Below are 20,653 nucleotides of genomic sequence, written 5' to 3' on the forward strand. Positions count from 1 at the left end.
TGGCCGCATGAACAATGCGATTGGAATATGCAATTTGGATATTGTGACCCAACTTCAAAACCCATGAAACATTTAAGCGAAGCCAAAGTAAGAGCTTCCGACAGTCATTGCCTTGTAAAGTTGTTTGCGAAGAGCCTCGTAGCTTTCATACTCGGGGAGATCGAGTTCTAGTAAACAATTGTTAGTGGCTGTTTTCCACAAAAAATAAAGGCTCCAACTAGACTTACGATTGAAGCACGTGTGAGAGCTCGGCAGCCGGTCTTTGCTGCCATAATCACGGTGGATGTTGAACCGACTGAAGCCATTCATGCCTTCAAGCTCCTTGAATCCGTTGAGGGGCACTTTGCTTGTTCCAGTAACGAATTGCAGCAACTTGGCGCGCTCTTCCTTGTCAAAGGAGCGCACGGCACGCCAGAACCACTGGATCTGTGGTGAAGAAGCTGAATAGTTGTGGTATTCGGTGTTGTTCTTCCAGTCGTCAACATCAATGTCAGGTAATCCAGAAATGAGCAACTCCAGCTCCTGTTCATTGAAGATGGAAATTAATTCCGCTGGGACAATGTCATGGAAACCTATCCAGATGTTAGTGTGCATTTTTAAAATTTTCATATCTTGCCAGTTGGTCTTACCTTTCAAGAAATGCTCGAGTTGCTCACGCACAGAACCAGTCATACGATACTCTACTACAAGACGAACGTATTCGTGCTTGTTCTCTTCAGTGACCGGAATGTTTCTGCCGTTTTCGATCAAGTCGATAGTCTGAGATTCTCCAAATGCATCAGTCTCTACCGAAAATGTTTCGGTAATAATGTCCGTAATATCATTTTCCAGCATCCAGACTAATGACTTGTAGTAATCTAGGTCAAGCGTCTCCATGTCCTTGATCGAGACAGGCTTGCCGAGGATGCGCTTATAGACTGCACGACTGAAATGGCAGTCAAGGACTCTACCCTCGTACAATGCCTTGCCAATGATTCTGCCAATGAATTTGAAGAACATAAGATGTTCCTGGTTGACAGAACTCAAACGGTTGGGATGGAACGTTGTCCGATCCGCTGCCACTGGCGTGAATAGAGCATAATCAGGGTTGAACATTTGTCTTGACAAGACCTGGAACCATTCGCGAGTAACACCTCCGGCGTCAACACCTTCCTCTCGATGGAATCGAATGTTGAGCTTGCCGTATTTCATTTCCTCGCCAGTTTTGAAATAAAGTGACTTGAAAGAATCGAGGAAGACTTGGTCTCGGCGGACCTGAAGTTGGAGTGGTGGCTGAGCATGCCGTTCGGCGCCTCGAGAGTGGAGGCGCCTTGTGAAGTAGTTGCGTTTGTTGTCGAATTCCAGCACCTTCGGATTCTTGACCAGTAAGGAGAAAGTTCCGCTCATCAGTTTCGGATTGTGGCGAACGAGGTCATTAAGTATCTTCCGGTGTTCTTCGGTAAAGTTGAAGAATAGCTGCTCCATCGGAGACTCGGGTTCTGGGCTTGAGAAACCGAACTCCTTCTGTTCTGTTCTAGCCAGTGGAACATCCTTGAGGGTAGTATTCTTGCAGACCACCATGAGCGCCTCAACCAGGGGCAACAGTATGGTTGCAACGTTGAGCAAATTATCTCTTTGTCGAATTGCAATCAAACAGTCGCTGAGCTTATTCCAGAGCAAGCCAAATGTTGGATTCTCGTACAAAGCAGTGAGAATGTCAGCCTTGGCCTCGCTTGCTTCTACTTCAATCTCCTTGTCTGACTTCTCCTTAGTATCAGTCCGCTTCGGGTCAAAGAGATAATCGAGGGCGGTCAAAACACGTAGGAGCTTAGCTTGATCGGAACTTGCAGGAGAAAATTTGGCCAGCGCCATGCCTTGAACCTCAGTGCCAGTCTCGGCTTGTTGAATGTGGGGAACGAGATCGTCCAGATCTTTCAAAATTGAATGCCCAAGACCCTGAGCTTGTGCGATAAGCTCCCTTCCGAAGATATCTCTAGCCTCTGGCAGGGCAGAAAGGTTGTTGATCGTAGAAAGGGTTTCTCTGAACGTCTTCGCACTGCACTCACGCGCAGACAGAATGTTCACCACGAGGCGCAAATTGCCCTCGGGCACTGCGGGAGGTGTCAGTGTGCGAGGCTTCTTAGGCTTTGTACCTTCATCTTTAACGGCCTTGTCATCGGGCAAAGAGGTCGCTCCAGGAGCGGCTTCGGTTGGCGCATTGGACTCTTCAGGGGCTGATGTAGATTCAGGCACCACGTTCCCCTCTTCCCGAACGACAGCCTGATTCTCAACTGAGGTGTCCGCAGTCGGTTCAGGGTTTTCCTCGCCTTGCGTTTCCTCTGCAGCTTCCTCAGGCTTATCCTTTTGATCTTTCTTCAAGAGCATGACGAGGGGATGTGTAATGCTATTGAGAAGGCTCGAAAGATGTTCCATGACTGTTGCGTTTTCCATGATCATCTTTCTATCTAATAGGCCGAGCAAAGCGTTCAGAGCGAATTTGCTAGCTTTGCCCTCCTTGGCTTTGCCCTTCTTGTTTTGGCGGTTCTTTGCACTGGAGGAGCCATCGTGTTCAGTCAAGAAGAAGGAAGGAACATGTGGGTTATACTGTGTAAGGAACACAAGGGAATTTAGACATTGCTGTACAACCATCAAAGGCGACATCTCGGAATTATGGCCTGCAAACTGTTGGCCCGTCAAAGTTCGCTTGAGCGGCTGCGGCGTCTTCTGCGATGACGCATTCTTTGCACGAATGGACAGATGAGCAAAGCTTCTCTCGACAGCGGATATATCGACACTGCCATCCTGCAGAATATGCAGAATCATACTAATGACTTCTGCTCGATTCTGTCGGTTCTCACAGACGTTCTGCAAAATTCCGTTGAGTGTGTGCCGAGCGCTGCCTTGGAGAGGGATGAACATCAGGCGCAGAAGCGTAGCAACGCCAGACTTGTCCAACATTTGTACAACTTGTTTTCGCTGCTGCTTCCGATTGGCTTCATCTGCTGCGTTGTCGCCACTATCAAGAACATGAGCGCGGTTGATGCGAGGCATGTCCATGAACTGATGCAGACGACGGTCACCACCCAAAGCTCGGGCCTCAGCAGCGATGGCTTCCGGTAATTGAGCAAGAACTTCATCATCTTGGTCCATCAACACGGCTTGCCGGAGGTTAGGATCTAATGAAGCTAGGAAACTAGCGGGGTCCATATCTTCCGCTCTCGCGACAGCTCCACCATTGGCAGCAGCCCGCCGTCGAGCCTCTTCGCGTTCGCGGCGGCGACGATCCTGCGCTTCTTGTTGCAGGAGTTCCTCTCTGATGTCGGCCGGCAAAGCATCCAAAAACTCTCGGCTGATATCAGTTGGCTCTTCACCTGCTGCTGCAGCTTGCGACCGTTGTTCTGCCAGCTGGTGCATGATGACTTCTTCACGAATATCTTCTGGTAGCGCTTCGAGATACTCGGGATCAATATGCATATCAGTGATGTCGACTTCTTGGCCGCGAATCGTTGTGTGAATCCGCGGAGCAGGCACACCTGCCTCTTCGATAGCTGCTGTTTCAGCTTGAGTGGGCTCAACCCCTTCCATAGCATGGCTGTCATTGGTCTGCTCCGCGGTAGGAGCGGAAGCCTCCTCAGCCTGTCCACTAGCTCGAGCGAGAGCCGCGGCTTCGGCTGCTTCCCGTTCTTCTTTTTCGCGTTTCTCCTTCTCTTCCTGCTCGGCCTTTTCCTTTGCGATTCGTTCTTCTTCAGCCTTCTTTTCTTCCCGTTCCTTAAGCTTACGCGCTTCTTCCAGTGCCTTTTCCTTACGGATCTTTTCTTCTTCGATGGCAGGTGGAACCATGACCCGGAGAAGAGAATTGATGATCCGCTGAGCCTTTTCAATATAGCTAGCACCGAAAAGAAGACGTGCTTCCTCTTGCCATCTGACTGTAGTAACTGTTGGCATGAATGTTACAGCCTGTGCCGGATCATCACGAGAGGGTCGAGAAGTCTCAGGTTGCGGCCGCCTGAGACCTAGCATAGATTGGAGGTCTCGGGGAAGCGCACCATTTGGTCCACCGGCGATATGGAAATGAAGCGCACCGCCATGAGATTGTAGTGCGCCGAGACCCGGGCCGCCCGCCTGGCCAAGCGCAGTCATAAGATTGTTGATCAACGAGACGGGACTCTCAGAAGTAAAGATGCCTCGACTAGGGTGAACAGGATCGATCGCATGCACCCAGTCACTCATTGGTTCCGGGCGACTTGGGCGTCCGGCGCCGGCTCCAGCTCCTGTATCACCCACACGCTGAAGAAGAGGGTTGGTTCCATCATCCGCTCCGCGAACTCCAGCAGGGCGGTGAGAGCGATAGGTGGGGATGAGCATTCCTCGATCACCTGGTCCGCCTGAAGGGAAGATAGACCACGGGCTCAGAGCTCTGTGGTGATGGTGGCGGTGATGATGGCCACGGGTCAACAAACCAGGCTCATCTGCCTCCCAGCCCCACGGCATGTTCGAGAAGCCGACATCTTCATCGTCAAAGTCTGGCTCATAAACCATATCCTCATCATCAATATCTTCCTCATCCTCCTCGTCATCTTCATCTTCACCCAGATCGTCCTCCATATATCGGTCTGGGTCGATGTTCATGTCAAGCGGGTCCCCATCCAGATGTTCCAACGCTGTAGGATCGCCGTCATCTTCAAGGGCGCGGACAATATGCCCTATCGGCCCGTTGTGGAGATCATGCTCGTCACCATGCATACCAATCGGAGGCTCTTCATCGTCGTAATCATCTTCTTCGTCTTCGCTCTGCCACTCGTCATCATCTCCCTCATCGAGGCTTTCATCCTCATCAATTTCCTCGCCCATGTCATCAACAACCTCAAGATCTTCGCCTTCATCCATGTCTTCGGATCCCTCCTCGTCTTCATCACTTTCGTCGTCATCACCCTCTTCATCGTCGTCGATAACGACTTCAACGTCCATTCCTACATCTCCTGGAAGGCCTTCCATTTGCCCCATACCCTCAATATCTTCGTCTTCATCGCTGACGACATCTTCATCGTCGTCAGGCATTTCTTCATCATATTCCATCTCGTCGTCATATTCATCTTCATACATATCCTCGTCATCTAAGTGCAATATTAGCTTCAACATCTCGACTAGTATTTTTAGACGATGACCAACCTTGGGAACCTTCCGAGCTCGACTCTTCTTCTCGTCCTGGCTCAAGCATTCCTAGTGTGGAGTTCCGGAAAAGATCCGGCGTCTCTTCGCGGCCCTCTTCATTGTCAGACACGGATGTTGCAGTCGAGATCTCGTCGTCATCGGTCTGTCCAGGAGTCGTAGATAGGCTAGATGTAACGCTAAGGTCGATCGCAGTTTGTGTGAGAAGTTTCAGCGGTCGAAGGATGTACTTGACGGCGCGCTTAGAGTTGGGGAAATTCAGGTCGACATCAGCGATAGAGCTCGTCAAGACAGCAATAAAGTTCTTCTCAAACATAATTCGCGCCAATTGCTTCTGCGACGCAATAAGGAGATCAGTGCCAACAGTGTTGCTTCCAGAATTTGGACGCCCGGTCAACATGCGATTGAAAAGATCTGAGAGATTCATCAAACGTGTATATTTGACGTCGAGAGCTTCGTTAGAAGCACAGGCGTCCTTGTAGGCTTTGAGGGCGTGCTCAAGCACAAACTTCCGGACAAAAAGAAGATCGGGCTCTTCCTCTCCATCCGAAATATCCCGTCCCTTGTAGAATTCCCGCTCGCCAGTCTTGAAGCAAAGAGCAACAATTGCAGAGATGGCCCAACTAGAGGTTGCCTGCTTCTTCCTGAAAGCAATGTCCTCCGTGTGATTGAGTGTGCCCACGGGAATCACGGCGTTGAGCAAGTAATTGAGAACGCCAGAGCGCGGCTTAGAAGGAGTGGCAGCCTGGGGATCTGTCTTTCGAGAGAAATTGATGAACTCAACTTTGGTACGGTTGTAACAAGACAGGAGTTCCGTGAGGCACTGCAAGATGAAGCAGCGATAAATGTAAATTGGGTGCTGGTCCGCCTTGAACTCTGGCTTCTCGCTCCTAGGAACCTCTCCTTGTTGCTGAGATGAACTTGGAGGCGGCGTTGGCGAAGGAGAATCACTAACTGTCATCTCGACATCCGGTTGACCAGAGCGGGATGCGTCCTTGTTTGCACTCTCTTGAGAGGAGGCCGCTTCCTTATCATCCACATCTTTATAGGAGAGTAGTTCACATAGCAGATAATGAATGACGCCATCAGGATGCTCCACAACTGGCGCTTTTACTTCTGAAGGCTTTTGCTTGTCAGAGGCTTCAGAGATCTCGGTTTCACGTTGCTCTGTGTTGTCCTGCTTCGGTTTACTGGAAGCTTCGCCGTCCCCGGATCCATTCTCATCCTTCTTGAGGACCAGCACCTGCGGTCTCTGACCTGAATCAAAGCGCAGAAGTTTTAATTTCTCATTGGTAACCTCAACGAAAAGCTCCGGTGAGCGGACAACGAGATGATACATTTGTCGGGTATAGGTTGTTGTATCCGTCTGCCGTTGCTGGCGCGTGTGAAACATTGCCTGGATTTCGCTGCGCATAATCTGCTTGATCGTTTCATCGTCCTCAATAACGTGCCGAAGGATCAAGAAAAAAGCGCTCTGCAATTTGTCGCTAGTATTCCCTGCAAGCTGCTTGATCATGACGAAAAGGCGTTGCATATTGCGCTTATTGCCGAGTCTACTTGCAAGATTGTGATTTCTGGTAAGAATGACAAGGACACGGACGACCGAGAGCGCAAGAGACTCCTCCTTGCCAATCCGAGGTAGAATTTCGATCAACGCTTCGAAAAGTCGCTCCTTGTCATTGGCTTGAACCATTGGTTCATCCAGCTCAGCAACGGGACTTGGTGCTCTCGGAGCGTCAGCACTTGGAGGAGTCCACTTAATTTGACGCGGCTGGACATCTTCTGAAAGAAGCTTCTCAAGAATGAGCAAAATATTTCCTATCCATGGAGACTGCGCTCCCGTCTGCTCTGGAGTGACTTTTATGAAGTCCATAAGGGTCGAAAAATTCTCTTTGAGCTCGTCAAGCGTAGCGTCATAGAACTCTCTATCCTGGATGACTAGAGCGAGTAAATGAGCATATGCTGCGATCTTCTTTCCGGCCGGACGATAGTCCTCCTCTGACTGGAGAGAAATAAGAGACTGGACAAGGATCTCTCCAATTTCCCCGCGCATGGTAGCCACATTGTTAGCCTTTGCTGCTGCTGCGGTGATCAGGTCCGCCAAATCGAACGTAATGTCGTCATGCCTGTTTAAAACATCCAGACATCGGTCTATCAAATTCGATCTGATTGCTACGCGCTTCTCGTCGAGATCATCGATTGTGACAACGTCGGGAAGCTTTCCGGCTTCAGTTCCCTGAACTTGACTTGGAGGTTCTGGCGCATTGGCTGATGGTCCATGACCAGCGTCGCTGTCTCGACTTAGAGGGATGCCCAGGGCACCGCCGAGTCCGAGAATATTGTCAATGCTCATTGCGAGCGAGCCATGCTCCTCCAGACTGTCATCGTCAAGAGGGATGCCCGGTGCAGGTGGCGGCGCGGCGCTACGGGACCTTGACGAAGAACCGCCGGCGCTGTCAATTTCTATCTGGGGGTTTTCGACAAGAACAGAGTGGCCGTCCGGTCCAACGGGAGGTGCCATTGTGGCTTGCGTATCATCTTGCTGACCTTGCAACCTGGATCCAGACTCTTGCGTAGGGACGGGCAGAGTCTGCTGCTGCGATTGTTGCCGTTCTTGATCGGCGTTCTCGGGTATCGGGTTCCTCGATACACGGAAGTGACTCTGTTGAGAGACGCAATATTCCTGTGCCATGGACAGGTTGTTATTACATCTGAACAACGCCTCTTGAACCAAGCTTTCCTCAAACCCCTTTTCAGTCAGCTTGCCAACATTATCAGTATTGACTTTCCAGGACTTGAGAGCTGTCTTCGTTCGCGGAGGGATTCTATCCGATCTCTTATATGCGCCTTGCTCATTCTCGCCTTCAAGAACGATTCGGAGAATATCGATTAGGCTTTTGATAATGGAGCTGGAGGATTTATCGACAAAATCGGACTGCCACATGGCAATAACACTGGGTAGCACACCCATGCGAAGCTCGACCAGGAATTGGCCGGGAGAAAAGTAGTCCGGTTTGTCCTTGTCTCTTTCTCTAGAAGAGATTGCGATTGTCTGGCTTGCTTCGATGATATATTTGGAAGTTATTATTTGAGAATAGAAGGAGAGGATGATCTTCACTCCTCCATATGCAGCGGCAAGTCGGGCGGATGCATCTTTGTCAAGAGCCGACTTTTCCGCCGTAGGAACAAGCGCCTTAAGCTCCGCGAAGAAGACATCCAAGATCTCGTTCAGTGCTTCCAGGCCCCCTTGGGTTTTGAAAGACTGCAAGACAAGAGTCAGGCACTGTGGTTGAGCTCGTTCAACGCCACCTAAGAATTACCGTTGTTAGCCACTTGTTCTATCCTTCGATATTCAAAGGGGTCGCTTACCTTCAATCATGAACTGACTAATGGACGATAGGATAACGATCCAATATGAATAACGATCCTGAAGAGAGGGAACCTTGTCTAAGGCAGGAAATTTGAGCTGCGCCAATGAGGTTGCTGCGAGAGCATCTGCAACCAATGAAGCATTCTGTTTCGGGTAGGCATCGAGGCCGCGTTTTGTGATCAGGGATTTGCCAAGGCTCTGGAAGAAAGGCGTAATCGACGAAGGGATCTGACTGAGGAGATATCGAAGTGTCTGAACATTCTTGAACGGCGCAGTCTTCTGGTCTTGCTCAAGCTCTAGCTTCTTGTCCTTTTCCGGCCCCTCTGGTTGACCAGAGGCGCTCGCAGGCCTATCCCCTGTTGAATTAGAATCGGCAGAGGCAGCATTGCCATTATTTGTTGAGTTTTGCGGTACATCCTCGGATACAAAACCTAGGACATCGTCCGCATCTTCATTTCCCATACCAAATCCTTTGACCTTCGTAGCCTCCTTCCATGATTCGGGAATACTCTTCTGTAACAAAATCTCCTCGCGAACACAAGCACGATGAAGCCTTCCCAGACTGTGAACAAGCTCGCAGTACATGTCCACGAGATTGGCCTGGCTAAAGACGGTATTGCTGGAGCGGTGGTTGAACATTGGCGGAGAAAATGCTTCATAGAGGATATTGGTAAGCGTATGAATTGCAACAAGGGATTTAGCGTTTCGAGTGGCATTTTCGACGAGCGGATTTCCGTGTTCCTTGCCCTGTTCGACTTTGAAGCTTCCTTCCTTGCTTGTCAGAGAGCCGAAGAATGAAAATGGATCCTGGTGATCCATGAACGACTCCAGCTTCTCCACAGCCTTTTGCGTTCGTTTGATGAGAGACGGAAGAACCAGGTGAGGTTTTTGCTCTACCAGCATATGGATAACTCGGGCAAGCTCCTGGCTAGCTGCTTGGTTGTTGAAGTCATATGGAAGGCTGGGGAGAGTGGCAAAATCAAGGACATATTCAACGCCGCCCATTTCAATGAAGCCGGAGCACAACGAGGCATTGGAGAAGAATCCGCTGAGGAATTTGACTGCGACATTGATGTAAGTGGAAACTGTCGGGTCTGATTTGCCTTCCTCCTTGTCTGAAAGGTCTTCCAGTTCCAAGGCTTTCGAGTCGTCAGGTGACAGCGTTGCGGACTGGCCCTCGGCAGACGAGCCTTCGAGGTCCTTCATCTCGACATCTCTACTCTGATCGCCAACGCTCATCATATGTTTGGCGATTTCGTAGGCTTCCTTTTCTTTCTTGCTGAAGGGGCCCGAATCGCCGAACAATGCTTTGCGGCCGCCGGCTACTTCGAGCTGGCCACTGCCATTCTCCACCCACAGCTTGGCGCCAGCGCCGCGAGACCACGCTCGAGTGTGGCACAAGAAGTCGACGCGCGCAACCATTACAACCACCTCAGTCATGATTGCAGGTTTCAGAGCAGGGTGGTGTCGCACCAGCTCGTCGAAAGAGCTACCGAGGATGCTGGGTAGATCAATTTCAGAGTCCATGCACTTGACGTGTTCCGGACTCTCAAAAATTTCAAAAAACTTGTCCAGGGCATCGGAAGCCTGGAAGAGTTGCATTCCGGCAGAGTTCAAGCAGATGGCCCCAAACGCTTGGGGTATGGTGGCAATAGCATCGGTCGCAGGTATGATTCCTTGGGCAAGAGGGCCATCGCGAGCTTGAATCACCTTGACTCTCCGCTTGATCTGTGGGCCTGAAGTGGATTGATCCGTTCGGCCCTCGGTCTGGGTCTCATCGGTGCCCTCTCGAGATGCTGTGGCCGCTTCTTGCGCGCTTGGGGTCTCGCCAGGCCGGGCGGGTTGTGTATCATCGGCTTTAGGCTTGTCGGCGTCGATCGTTTGTTGGGTAATGGCTTCAAGGAACGTCTTGCTCAGGCCGGCTTCTGCAATTACGGCATAGCTTGTGGGCTCATTGTGTATAAAGTTGTTGAGGATGTTCAATGCGCCACTCCAGACACTGGAACCATAGATCTTGGCATTCCCAAGAACAGTGCGCAATGAGGTAAGAAGTGGAGGCGAGTCAATGAGATTCCGCAGCAATCGATCAAAATTACCCCCACTATGGGACATCATGTGGTTGATAAATTTGAACACCCACCGAAGAATTTGCTGCTGTACATATGGTATCTCGTAGTCGCAAAGTTGATTCCGGTAAGAAACGGGCATCCCTTCCCCTTCTTGTGCTCGTCGAAGGGCATGGTCAACCTCATACGAGGATAGGTCTGCGATAATGTCCAGGCCCTTCGCGTTTGCCAAGACCTGGAACGCATCACGGATGCTGTAAACGAATGTGTCCAGAAAGTTTAGAATCTTTGGATGATTGCGTTCGGCCTTGGTGGTCCGAAGCACGAGTGCCTCGAGGAGGATCTGAAGAAGACCAGCAGAGACAAGGGCGTCTCCGGTCCGAGGCGCAGAGGTCGGGAGGGCACCAAGAAGAGAAAAGAGCGCATCCCGCCATTCATCGTCTTCTGGAGAGTCTGATGTGCCGTCCGGCTGTCCGAGCTCGGCAATTGCCTTGCGAATCACGTAGAGAAGAACGCCATGATTTACATTCACGCTCAATGCGGCGCAAATGTCGGGTGCCTTGGACTTGTGCTTGGTGAGCGCCTCCAAGGTACCCAGGGCAAATGTTTGGAGCACTCTTGGCACGCCGGAAGCGCCATTGCCGGGCTGGTGAATAAGCTCCGCGAGTTGATACGCGAGCTGAAGACGGCGTGGCTCATCGGAATCTTGCTGCAGAATCTTCTGCTGAAAAACACTTTCCGGATGGATATAAGCCAAGTTGGTGATGGCGAGCATGCGAATGGCGAGAATCTCGCGTCGCGTCTCCAACCCGCCCATCAACGCTCGTGCCACCCGAAGTCGCGTGAGCAGATCGTAATGGACGTCCTGGGGAAGCTCGGGCACAACATCCTTGAGAATATCGAGCAGAGACGAGTTCGACACTCTAGAGGAGGAAATCTCAAGGACTTTGGCGCCTCCGGGTCTGTGCTCCTCCGCACGGCTACCGGAAGACTCGGCAGGAGTCGAAGGAGTTGCATCGGGGCCCGTAGGTCGATTCTGCTTTGGCGTTCTGTGGGCACCCAATCCGGACGTGCGTCGTACGGGAGTGGGCGTCGAAGGGGCTTGCGTGTTAGGGTGAGCCGCGGGGCCGGGGGTGGTAGGGTTCTTCTGCGTGTCCTCTGCGGCAATCGGACTGGGATAATAGGAAAGCCACACGCCTCCCCACTCTTCCCATGGCTGTCCACGGTAGCTCGAGGATCGTGCCAGACGAGCCTCTGGGGTCGTGGAGGCAGAAGAGCGACCACTGTCCGCTCGCGCGAGTGCGGTCAGGTCTGTGGCATGAAGAGGGCCGACAGCAGTTGATCGCACCGAAGGTGTGGAATTAGTCTTTTCTTTTCCCTTTGAGGGAGTGATCGAAGGGCTGGAGGAAAGGCCGGCGGGTGGCGGTGGGAGAGATTTGACAAAGGGAAGAGCCAGTTTGTGCACTCGGTCCAAGTCAATATTGTAGTGGCTCGCGAGGAGAGCCTGGTTGAGGTGCTGAGCTGAGGAGACCGTTCGCTGGCGCGAGGCATGATAGCGCTGTGCCAATCGTACAGTCAAGCGTAAAGTACAGGAGAGGAGTGATAGCGAAGTAGTGTTGAGAAGATCATTCAGGTACTCGCTGCTTGCGTACAAGCTTCGATTGCCACAATTTTCCAGTAATATTCTGGAAAACACAAGCAACGATTCAATCAACTCCCTATCTCCCTCAACACCAAAGCCCAACTTGTCCAGCTCCTCATCATTGGTGCCCTCCACCTTCGATTCGTCCTCTTCGGTAGCGTCTCCTCGGAGGAGCAGCCGACGTGAAAATGGTTGAGTTTGCGGTCCAGCGCGAAGAGCATATTCCTGGGTGAAGAGTTCAAGAATTCGATCGAAGCGGTTTAAGAGGGAAATCCAGTGGTACAGATCACCTCGGGGAAAGGGCCACTGTCGAGGGAAAGTTGCGAGCTGAGAAGGGAGCTTGCACAAGGGAACTTTTGTCGACGTGTTCACAAACTGTGACAAGGCCGGAGACTGCATTCAAGAGTCAGCAAGTCAAAAACCAAGGGCTAGTCACCATCTTCACATACCAGAGTTGCCTCATGCTTTGGCCCCGCTGCTTTCTTTATTTTACCCATGGCGGCGGATTAGAGCGGAGTCAGATAAAAGCTCGAATATAACCGCCGCTCACACGTCCAACGATAGTATCACCGTTGAACGACTCTATAAATTACCGATTACGGTCGAATATGTGACTCGTGTTGACTCGACATGTAAAGGATGCAGACGATGATCCAGATCGCCCGCTAAACGATCAAAATCGAAATGAAGCTGCAGGTTAGCAAAAGTCAACTCGGGGCAATCGAACCTTTCAAATAAAGACGCCGTCTCTTGCAAATGCAAAATGTAGCCAAATGAATTTATCAGATGGGTCAAGAACGGAAGGAACGTGGTAAATGAACCCGGAGAAAGTCGTAACCAGGCAGAGTATAGGTGATTGGAAGGTTTGGTGTCGAGTAGGCGTAAGTGGGACGCAAGAAAAGAACGGTGCAGGTCGCTTTTCTTGGGAGCCTCACGTCTGAGCTCGAAGAGGATCAAGACCGTACGGATGAAGGTCAATACTAAGAGAGGGAAAGGGTAAGATTAGGTAGAGATGGGAGAAAAAGATGAAAGGTTGACAGGTCAAAAAGGTCGTTGATTCCGATGGTTCAACTCACCTTCTTTGCGTTGCTGCCAATATGAGGTAACTTAAGTGAAAGGCAAGACCGAACCAGTGGAACGGGAAAGAAGCTCAAGTACAGATACGACCATCTATGCGCCATCATAGGCGCATTGACGAGTACCTGAGACATATAGTGGGACTAGAGCCAAAGCGAGCAAGCGTCCAGTCACTTTAAGTCGCTTTACCTTCGTCACTGTTCGCTCCACCTGTTTCTGGCCAATCGCCGTGCTGTATTTGTTTCGCCTCATGAGTGAAGCCGCAAGATTGTAGTCATAACAATCGTCATGGATGGAACTTTTTTGTTTTGACCTTGTCAAAGGACGCCGAACAGTTTCAACAAGTGAATTGGGCAGCTAAGTTTGATGCGATTATATATTAACTATATTTTTAGATGCCGCCACATGAGAGTACGGTTTATTAGGAAAAAACTTTTCCTCACCTTTGAGGCTGCGAGTCTTCATCGTCATGTTGTACTCTGTAGCTTCCTCACCCCTCGCCCCCATGTCAAATGAAGTAGGGAGTGCGTTAGTGAACCGTTGTGCTCCTGCGAAACGCCCTAATTTCGACCCGCCAGCCGCTTGGCAGCGCGTCCTCGGTTTCGGTATCGAGATTGTCGCAGATCCATCTCTCAAGGGTGTATATGTACACTCCAAGAACTGATTTAATCTTACGACTGCAAAAAGATTAATTTTTCACTAGAAGCCGAGAACCCAATATGAGATGATCCGTGAAAGAACCGTAAGGCTGGGATCGAAATTTTGATGCAAATACGATTTTATAATTTGGTAGAGCTTGATGTTATTATTATTATAATTATTATTATTTTTTAATCTCCTTTCCCCTTCGTGCTCAATTAAATATGGCAAAATCGCAACCACATGAAATAGAGGAACCAAATATTTTGATGCACCACGAATCAATAGGAAACGTGTTCAATACTCGAGACATGTGCCACCGATAAATAATGATGATGAGCATAACAATCTAGATAAGGCGTGGGGGAGCGCAAAATGACGCATGGGTCAAGGTTCAACACCATGTGAGATGCTCACGGGTTGTCCTTGACATGCAATTGTGGTGGCGCTATTTTCATCCCTCCTGCGAGATGCACAAGCTAATGACCTGCATATGCGCTGCACAATAAATCTCTCCTTTAAGTAGGTAGGTTGGCAGTATCTTTTTCATGAAGTATAGTTACAGCTTGACTTGCCTCTCGCTGAACAATCATGGTCGTGAGGACAGAGTAGGCTAAGGATTCCGAGCTACAAATTGCGGTGTCACCACCTTTTGCTACAAGCGGCCTAGGTGTGGTGCAGTCGTATATTGTAGGGCTATATAAAGCAGGATGAAGCACCGAAGAAGAAAAAGCACGGCGAAGAGAACGCTCGTCAGGCCAGGCCACTATTGCGTAAGCTCTACCGTGGTCCGATGAAGATTTAAGGCGGGACGAGGATTGATGCAGCGAGGCGCAGGCAAAAAGGGCAGGGGGAGGGGAGAGAGGGCTGCGGCAGATGCAATGCGAGGAAGTGCGAAGTATACGGCATCGACTTAGCTCCGTAAAGCTTAATGCGACCATGGTGAGGCCTGAAGGGGAGGGGGAGACTAAAAATGTTTAAGCTGAAAGTTACCCGTTCGACGGAGCAGAATCAAGCCCCCCTTACTGCGACCAAAATAATAATAGTTGATACCTTAGTGCTCTACAGTTAGTGGTAACTCTCCCTGCGCACCGGCCACGTTTAGCTCTCCGGACTGGAACTGGCTGCGATGGATGGAGGATGGAACTCGCTGCAATTCCTTCCCGACCCCAAAGGGTCCTTTGGCCCAGAACCCCGTGCTGTGCTGCTGCTCTGTTGCTCTCCTGGGCTCCCCCCAAGAAACCCTCCCACCCCCCCCAAAAACACAAATCAATACAAATATCCATCTTTCTCAATCTCACAACATCCCCTACGATCAAATCCTATAGGCACCACTCCGGTGTGCATTCTCATCCCTTTTCTTTTTTCTCTTCCATTCACTGCACCTTCTCAATTGATTGTGCTTGCTCTTTTTCTTCATACGCTCACTTCATCACACTTTCTCAATTTCTTCCTGATAGCTGTGGTTCGCACTTTCCACGTTCATTCCTTCGTTTTCACCGTCACGTTGAGCGTGGCCATATCCATCATCAGCACACGACACTTCAGAACCCGTATCGTATCGTCTCAACATCTACGTGAGCGCTGGTCGGTACGCGTCATCATCCATCACATCAGACAGAAAGGAACGCCAAAAACAAAGAGCACCTCTTTGCTTGCGCCGACACTATTTTCCCTCTGCAATCAACGGACAGAACTTTCGAAGCCAAAGATAATTGCCAAAAATGTCTGAGCATTCAGACACCGAGAAGACTGTGAAGTCTCATCACCCCGAAGAACCCAAGCTTCACAGCGAAGAGAGCTCAGATCGCGAGGGGGTGAGTTGTTCCTTGTCTCACATCCAACCCTCTCTCCAAGCAACTGAAACATAATGAACGGGCTCAATGTGTGATGGAGTATCCATGCCTCTGCACTGGATCCAAAACGCTGCTCCATCGTTATTACCGTCCTTTTTCCTGGGAAACGTTACTCTGCTAAATTTCCTTTGGCGGTGCTAACTGACTCCTCTGCTTAGGACACATTTGAAGATGCGGCCGATGCCCAGGACGAGGCGCCGGGACAGCCTGCCTCACCACCGCTGGCCACGAGATCTCTCATTGAACGTCAGCCGTCATCCTCGTCAACCACAACACCAGCCGATCGAAATTCATTAGACTCGTACAAGGACTCCGAATCGACCGAGACCGGACATAAGCCCACAGAAGAATCAGAAGCTGATGAATCAGAAGTTCAAAAGGGCGCACAAAAGTCCCCAAATCTTACCTCTCACCGAATCTCGGTTAGTTCGCTGGACGATGTTAACCTAGAGGGTGGCGATCCTGGACCGGTTATACATGAAGCTGCAAGAGTCAACGCGACGCCGAAATCAAATGGAGCGCCACCTGCTCCGCCGCCAAAGCTCCCGACCCGGGAACCGTCCGCTTCGTCCCAGAAATCGCATGGTCTTTCCGGCCCTCTCCCTTCTGTTCCATGGGGCCCGCCTCCCGTCCCAGAGAAGACAACAGCTCCCCCGCCACCACCTCCTACGAGAAAACTCACCGGTCCGTTTGCCTGGCTGTCGAGAAACACTAGCGCGCCTGCCAAGGAAGTCTCATCACCACCGACGCAAGCTGTTCGACGGAATACAGCTTCTTCCCTTGCTACATTGGGCAGCAACCCCGAACTGACGTTAAGCCGAATCGACGATGGCCATGAGTCGGACGCAAGCTCCGCAAGGCGGCCAGGGCGTAATAGTCTTCGAGACCGTTTCAAATTTTTACGAATGCGGGAGGAAGCCGGCATCACCTCCCTGGAGGAAGAAACAATCGAGTCCCCGAATAACCAGGGTGGAGCGCTTGCCGGCTTAATTGGCCGTTCTGCCAGTGTCGGGCTAGGAATTGGAAGCCCAACTAGTCTGGCCGATGAGAAGGAAGGCGGCCTTGCGCGGTCTCCAGGCCCCTCACCAATGCCCAATGTGCCTTCTGTCAACACCAATCTGGCACCCGGAACCGTCTCCGGCGTCTCAGCGGGGCCTTCTGCCATGACCGACCCTGCTGCGCCCGTGGATTGGGATCTCTGGCAAAGCGTAGTCTACGAAGGCCCAGCGGCCGTTGCGCGATCGAGCGCGGATGAACTCAGCCGGGCCATTGCTAGTGGCATTCCCAGCGCACTGCGTGGTGTGATTTGGCAGGTGTTGGCTCAGAGCAAAAATGAAGAGCTCGAGGGTGTCTATCGGGATCTTGTCATACGAGGAACGGATAAAGAAAAGGCATTGGAAAAGCGGAAAGGCTCACAGCCTACTCCCAACTCCACATCATGGAACGCAGACTCGGAAGGTTCAAGTCCGCAGACGGCTGGCACCGGAAAAGAAAAGGAGTCACTGGCATCGTCGGCATCGTCCATGCACTCGGAAACTTCGACGCCAGCCACGACAGCTTCCAATGGCCTTGTATCTCCGCCGCCGACTCACGAGAAGGATCCGGACGCTTTGGCGAAGGACGAAGCCCGGAGGAAACAACGAGCAAAAGAAGATGCAGCAGCCTTGCAGAAGCTGGAGAAGACCATCAAGCGCGACCTGGGCTCTCGCACCAGCTTCTCAAAGTATGCTATGAGTGCTGGGTTGCAGGATGGACTCTTTGGGGTGTGTAAAGCTTACGCCTTGTTTGATGATGAAGTCGGCTACGCCCAAGGAATGAACTTTTTGGCCATGCCACTTCTGTTTAACGTAAGTGGTTGACGTTGAGAGACTTTTAAGTGCTATAACAGCTGATCTGAAATCATGTAGATGCCCGAAGAGGAAGCATTTTGTCTTTTGGTTCGTCTGATGAATCAGTACCGTTTACGCGACATGTTCGTCCACGATATGCCGGGTTTGCATCTCCATCTCTACCAATTTGAGCGACTTTTGGAGGATTTGGAACCAGCGCTATACTGTCATCTCCACCGTCGAGGCGTCAACCCAGAACTCTATGCGACTCAGTGGTTCCTTACTTTGTTTGCTTATAGATTTCCTTTGCAACTCGTGCTCCGCGTGTACGACTTGGTGCTGAGTGAAGGCCTCGAAGGCGCCATCCTCAAGTTTGGTATCGCATTGATGCAAAAGAATGCAGAGGCCCTGCTAGGAATGAATGACATGGTCGCTCTGTCATCGTTTCTCAAGGAGAAGATCTTTGACGTGTACATTGACAAGGCCCCATCGCCTAGCTCGATACTCGAATCTGGCTTTTTCGGCAGCTCTGGAGGTGCCGATAAGGAGGTCTATCGCGCTGATGTTCTGGTCCGAGACGCTTGCGCCGTCAAGGTCACGCCTGAAATGCTCAAGACGTACACGCATGAGTGGGAAGAGAAGGTTCGCTCCGAAAAGGAACGCGAGGCAGAGCTTGAGTCGCTCAAGTCGAGCAATATCCAATTATCGCACAAGGTGCGATCACTCGAGGAGCGGACCGAAAAGTTTGACACGGAACATGTCCAAGTGGCGTCGGAACTGGTGCGTACCAAGGTTGAGAAGGAGGAGCTCAAGGACGAGAATGAAGCGCTGCGAAACGAGATTGAAGAGCTCAAGGCCCTGGTTGAGCGTCAGCCGGCGGAGGTTGAGCAACGACTCAAGGAGGAGATGGATCGACTCATGCAACGCAACCTCGAGGTTCACAATGAGAACCAGTCACTCGAAGAACAAATGTCGGAAATGGAAAAGGACTTGGTAGATACAAAAGTGCAATTTGCAGAGGTATGTGATGCTCTGAAGCAGATTGAGTGGTTGTATGTGCTAACTTTGTGTCTTTTCAAGTTAAACTCGAATCATGAAACACTAAAGCAAAAGTGGAGTGACCTGCGAAAGGTTCTCGACGATTAGAATGGGTGGGACTCATTTTCTTTGACCATTTTTATTTTCAATTTTCTTTTTTTTCCTTTTGAGCATTGTCAAAGCTCAAATCTGGAACCCTGCACTTGCATCTCCCCGGCGCCATGAGTTTATTGCTTATATACCCAGAGTGGTTATCTTTCTGATAAAAAAGGTTGTACGTAAGCTAGTCTACCTGGAACATGTAGAATTGACGTAAGAGATTTGCACAATGACTGGCAACGTTGATGTGACCGTACTGATTAAGATGCAAGTCAAGACGAAACATGGTCTTTTTTTTTTCTTTCTCAATTTCTTCTTTCAATTTCATCTTCTTTAATTTGTTCAAGTCCTAGTACTGCAGATTGTGAGCTGGCGCTTTCTAGCAATAAGATGCTCTGAATGATGCTTTGAATTTGCAACACGCAAAGCTGCTGCGTAGATATCACGCCCCTTCGCGTTACTTTCGCGACACGCCATCCCGCACTTTCACCTTCGGAGGTCGCTCCATGACCTCCGCCTCACCTCCGCGACAACCCAAGCCTGCGACCAAAATTCAGAGCTAATAGTCAGTCTATTGATCAACTGCAACACCATTGCTCACAATCTCAAGAATCTCCCAATCATCAAACCACCAAAAAAAAAGGCAATTCTTAGCTGAATATCCACAATCGGGACACATACAAAGACTATCGCAAAACCACCACATTGGTAACAAAATGCCTTCAATACCACTCTATCCTCCTTCACACAATCAATTAGATTCGTGCGCGTCAAATCCTTCTTCTGCTTCCTCTTCTGTTTCTGTTTCTGCGCCAGTCGCAGCACCCGCACCCATACCCAACCCGCTTCCACCGCTCCTGCATACCCCGTCTGGTCTGGCCGTTATTGAAATGCAGGGAACCATCAACATGCCCAGCGCCGAACTGGTGCACGACCTCGATGACGACGACGATGACGACGACGATGAACGCAGAGACGGAGAAGAAATGGAAGTGGAAATGGACGACGAGAGTCTCGCAAAAGGAGGACAGGCAGCCAAGCATAACAAACGGCCGAAAAGCAAAGCAGCATATGAAGCCGAGACGGCAATCGGACGCCTCGTGTTTCCGTATTATTCGCCCACGGAGCCTACTGACAATAAGTGGATGAAACGCGTTCATCTGTACGTGGGCAGACATCAGCGCATGACGGGCGAGGTGAAGAAGTTGGTTAATCCCTTGGCTGTCATTCGGCGGCGGCAGCAACAAGGACCGGTTGGTTCTGGGAAGGGGACGGCGAATGAAGTTTCGGAGAAGGGGGCGGATGTGGATATGGATGTGGATGTGGATGCGGATACTACGAGAGACGGCACGGCAGGGGAAAATCGAAATGGGTCAACGGCAAAAGGTGATGACGAAGAAGAAGAGCTCGAGATTGTGGATATTGTGCGGTACAAGATCCTCTTTTCGCAGCGGCCGGAACCGGTCAGTGGGTGATCATGTTCAAATTTTGAGCATCTTTTCATTTGGACAAGCGATCAGAGGGCTTGCAACCGGATGGACACTCCAATTGAGACGCAAAAGAAGATCTTGCAGGAAAACAGGGAAATGATACAAGATCATACATTGTTATGACTTGTCCATTTTCAAGACCATCTACTGGACCAGTAGAGACAAGTCGATCCCCACGAGCAAAGCTTCATCATTGAAACAGTCTCAACAATCTAAGTGTCGAACAATCGACGCGTCTACCCCGACCATGGAGTTCCATATCAAAACACGGACCCTTCGAGAAAAAAGAAGCACATCAACTCCAGGAACAACAATCTAGCAAAAAAAGGAGGATGATCCACCCTAAACTCCAAACACGCCACATGCAGGACTCTTTCAATGCAAATTCTATCCCAAGAG

At 50.6% G+C, this 20,653-nt stretch overlaps 3 protein-coding genes across 3 annotated transcripts; 2 read left to right on the forward strand and 1 right to left on the reverse strand.

The window, feature by feature from the left end:
* Positions 1–72: 72 nt before the first annotated feature.
* L228DRAFT_270601 (hypothetical protein) lies at positions 73–12,723 on the reverse strand (the record flags this gene model as incomplete). Its single annotated transcript, XM_018335429.1, has 6 exons — positions 73–167; positions 228–572; positions 630–5,093; positions 5,149–8,457; positions 8,518–12,619; positions 12,676–12,723. The coding sequence occupies 6 exons, from the start codon at positions 12,721–12,723 to the stop codon at positions 73–75; spliced, it is 12,363 nt and encodes a 4,120-aa protein (XP_018185377.1).
* Positions 12,724–15,956: 3,233 nt separating this feature from the next.
* L228DRAFT_214253 (RabGAP/TBC) lies at positions 15,957–18,773 on the forward strand (the record flags this gene model as incomplete). Its single annotated transcript, XM_018330025.1, has 3 exons — positions 15,957–17,645; positions 17,706–18,647; positions 18,708–18,773. Coding segments are annotated over 3 exons (2,697 nt in total), but the record flags the coding sequence as incomplete, so codon positions are not given.
* A 501-nt stretch (positions 18,774–19,274) lies between these two features.
* On the forward strand, positions 19,275–20,435 carry L228DRAFT_30062 (hypothetical protein). Its single transcript, XM_018336451.1, has one exon. The coding sequence runs from the start codon at positions 19,481–19,483 to the stop codon at positions 20,237–20,239; it is 759 nt and encodes a 252-aa protein (XP_018185379.1). The 5' UTR covers positions 19,275–19,480; the 3' UTR covers positions 20,240–20,435.
* The last annotated feature ends 218 nt before the right edge of the window (positions 20,436–20,653 follow it).

The sequence above is a fragment of the Xylona heveae genome (genome assembly GCF_001619985.1).
Source record: "Xylona heveae TC161 unplaced genomic scaffold L228scaffold_11, whole genome shotgun sequence".
Lineage (NCBI taxonomy): Eukaryota > Fungi > Ascomycota > Xylonomycetes > Xylonales > Xylonaceae > Xylona > Xylona heveae.

Excerpts from the sequence above, each read along its gene's own strand:
- L228DRAFT_30062 (XM_018336451.1), top strand. The coding sequence starts at position 19,481 with ATGCCTTCAATACCACTCTATCCTCCTTCACACAATCAATTAGATTCG.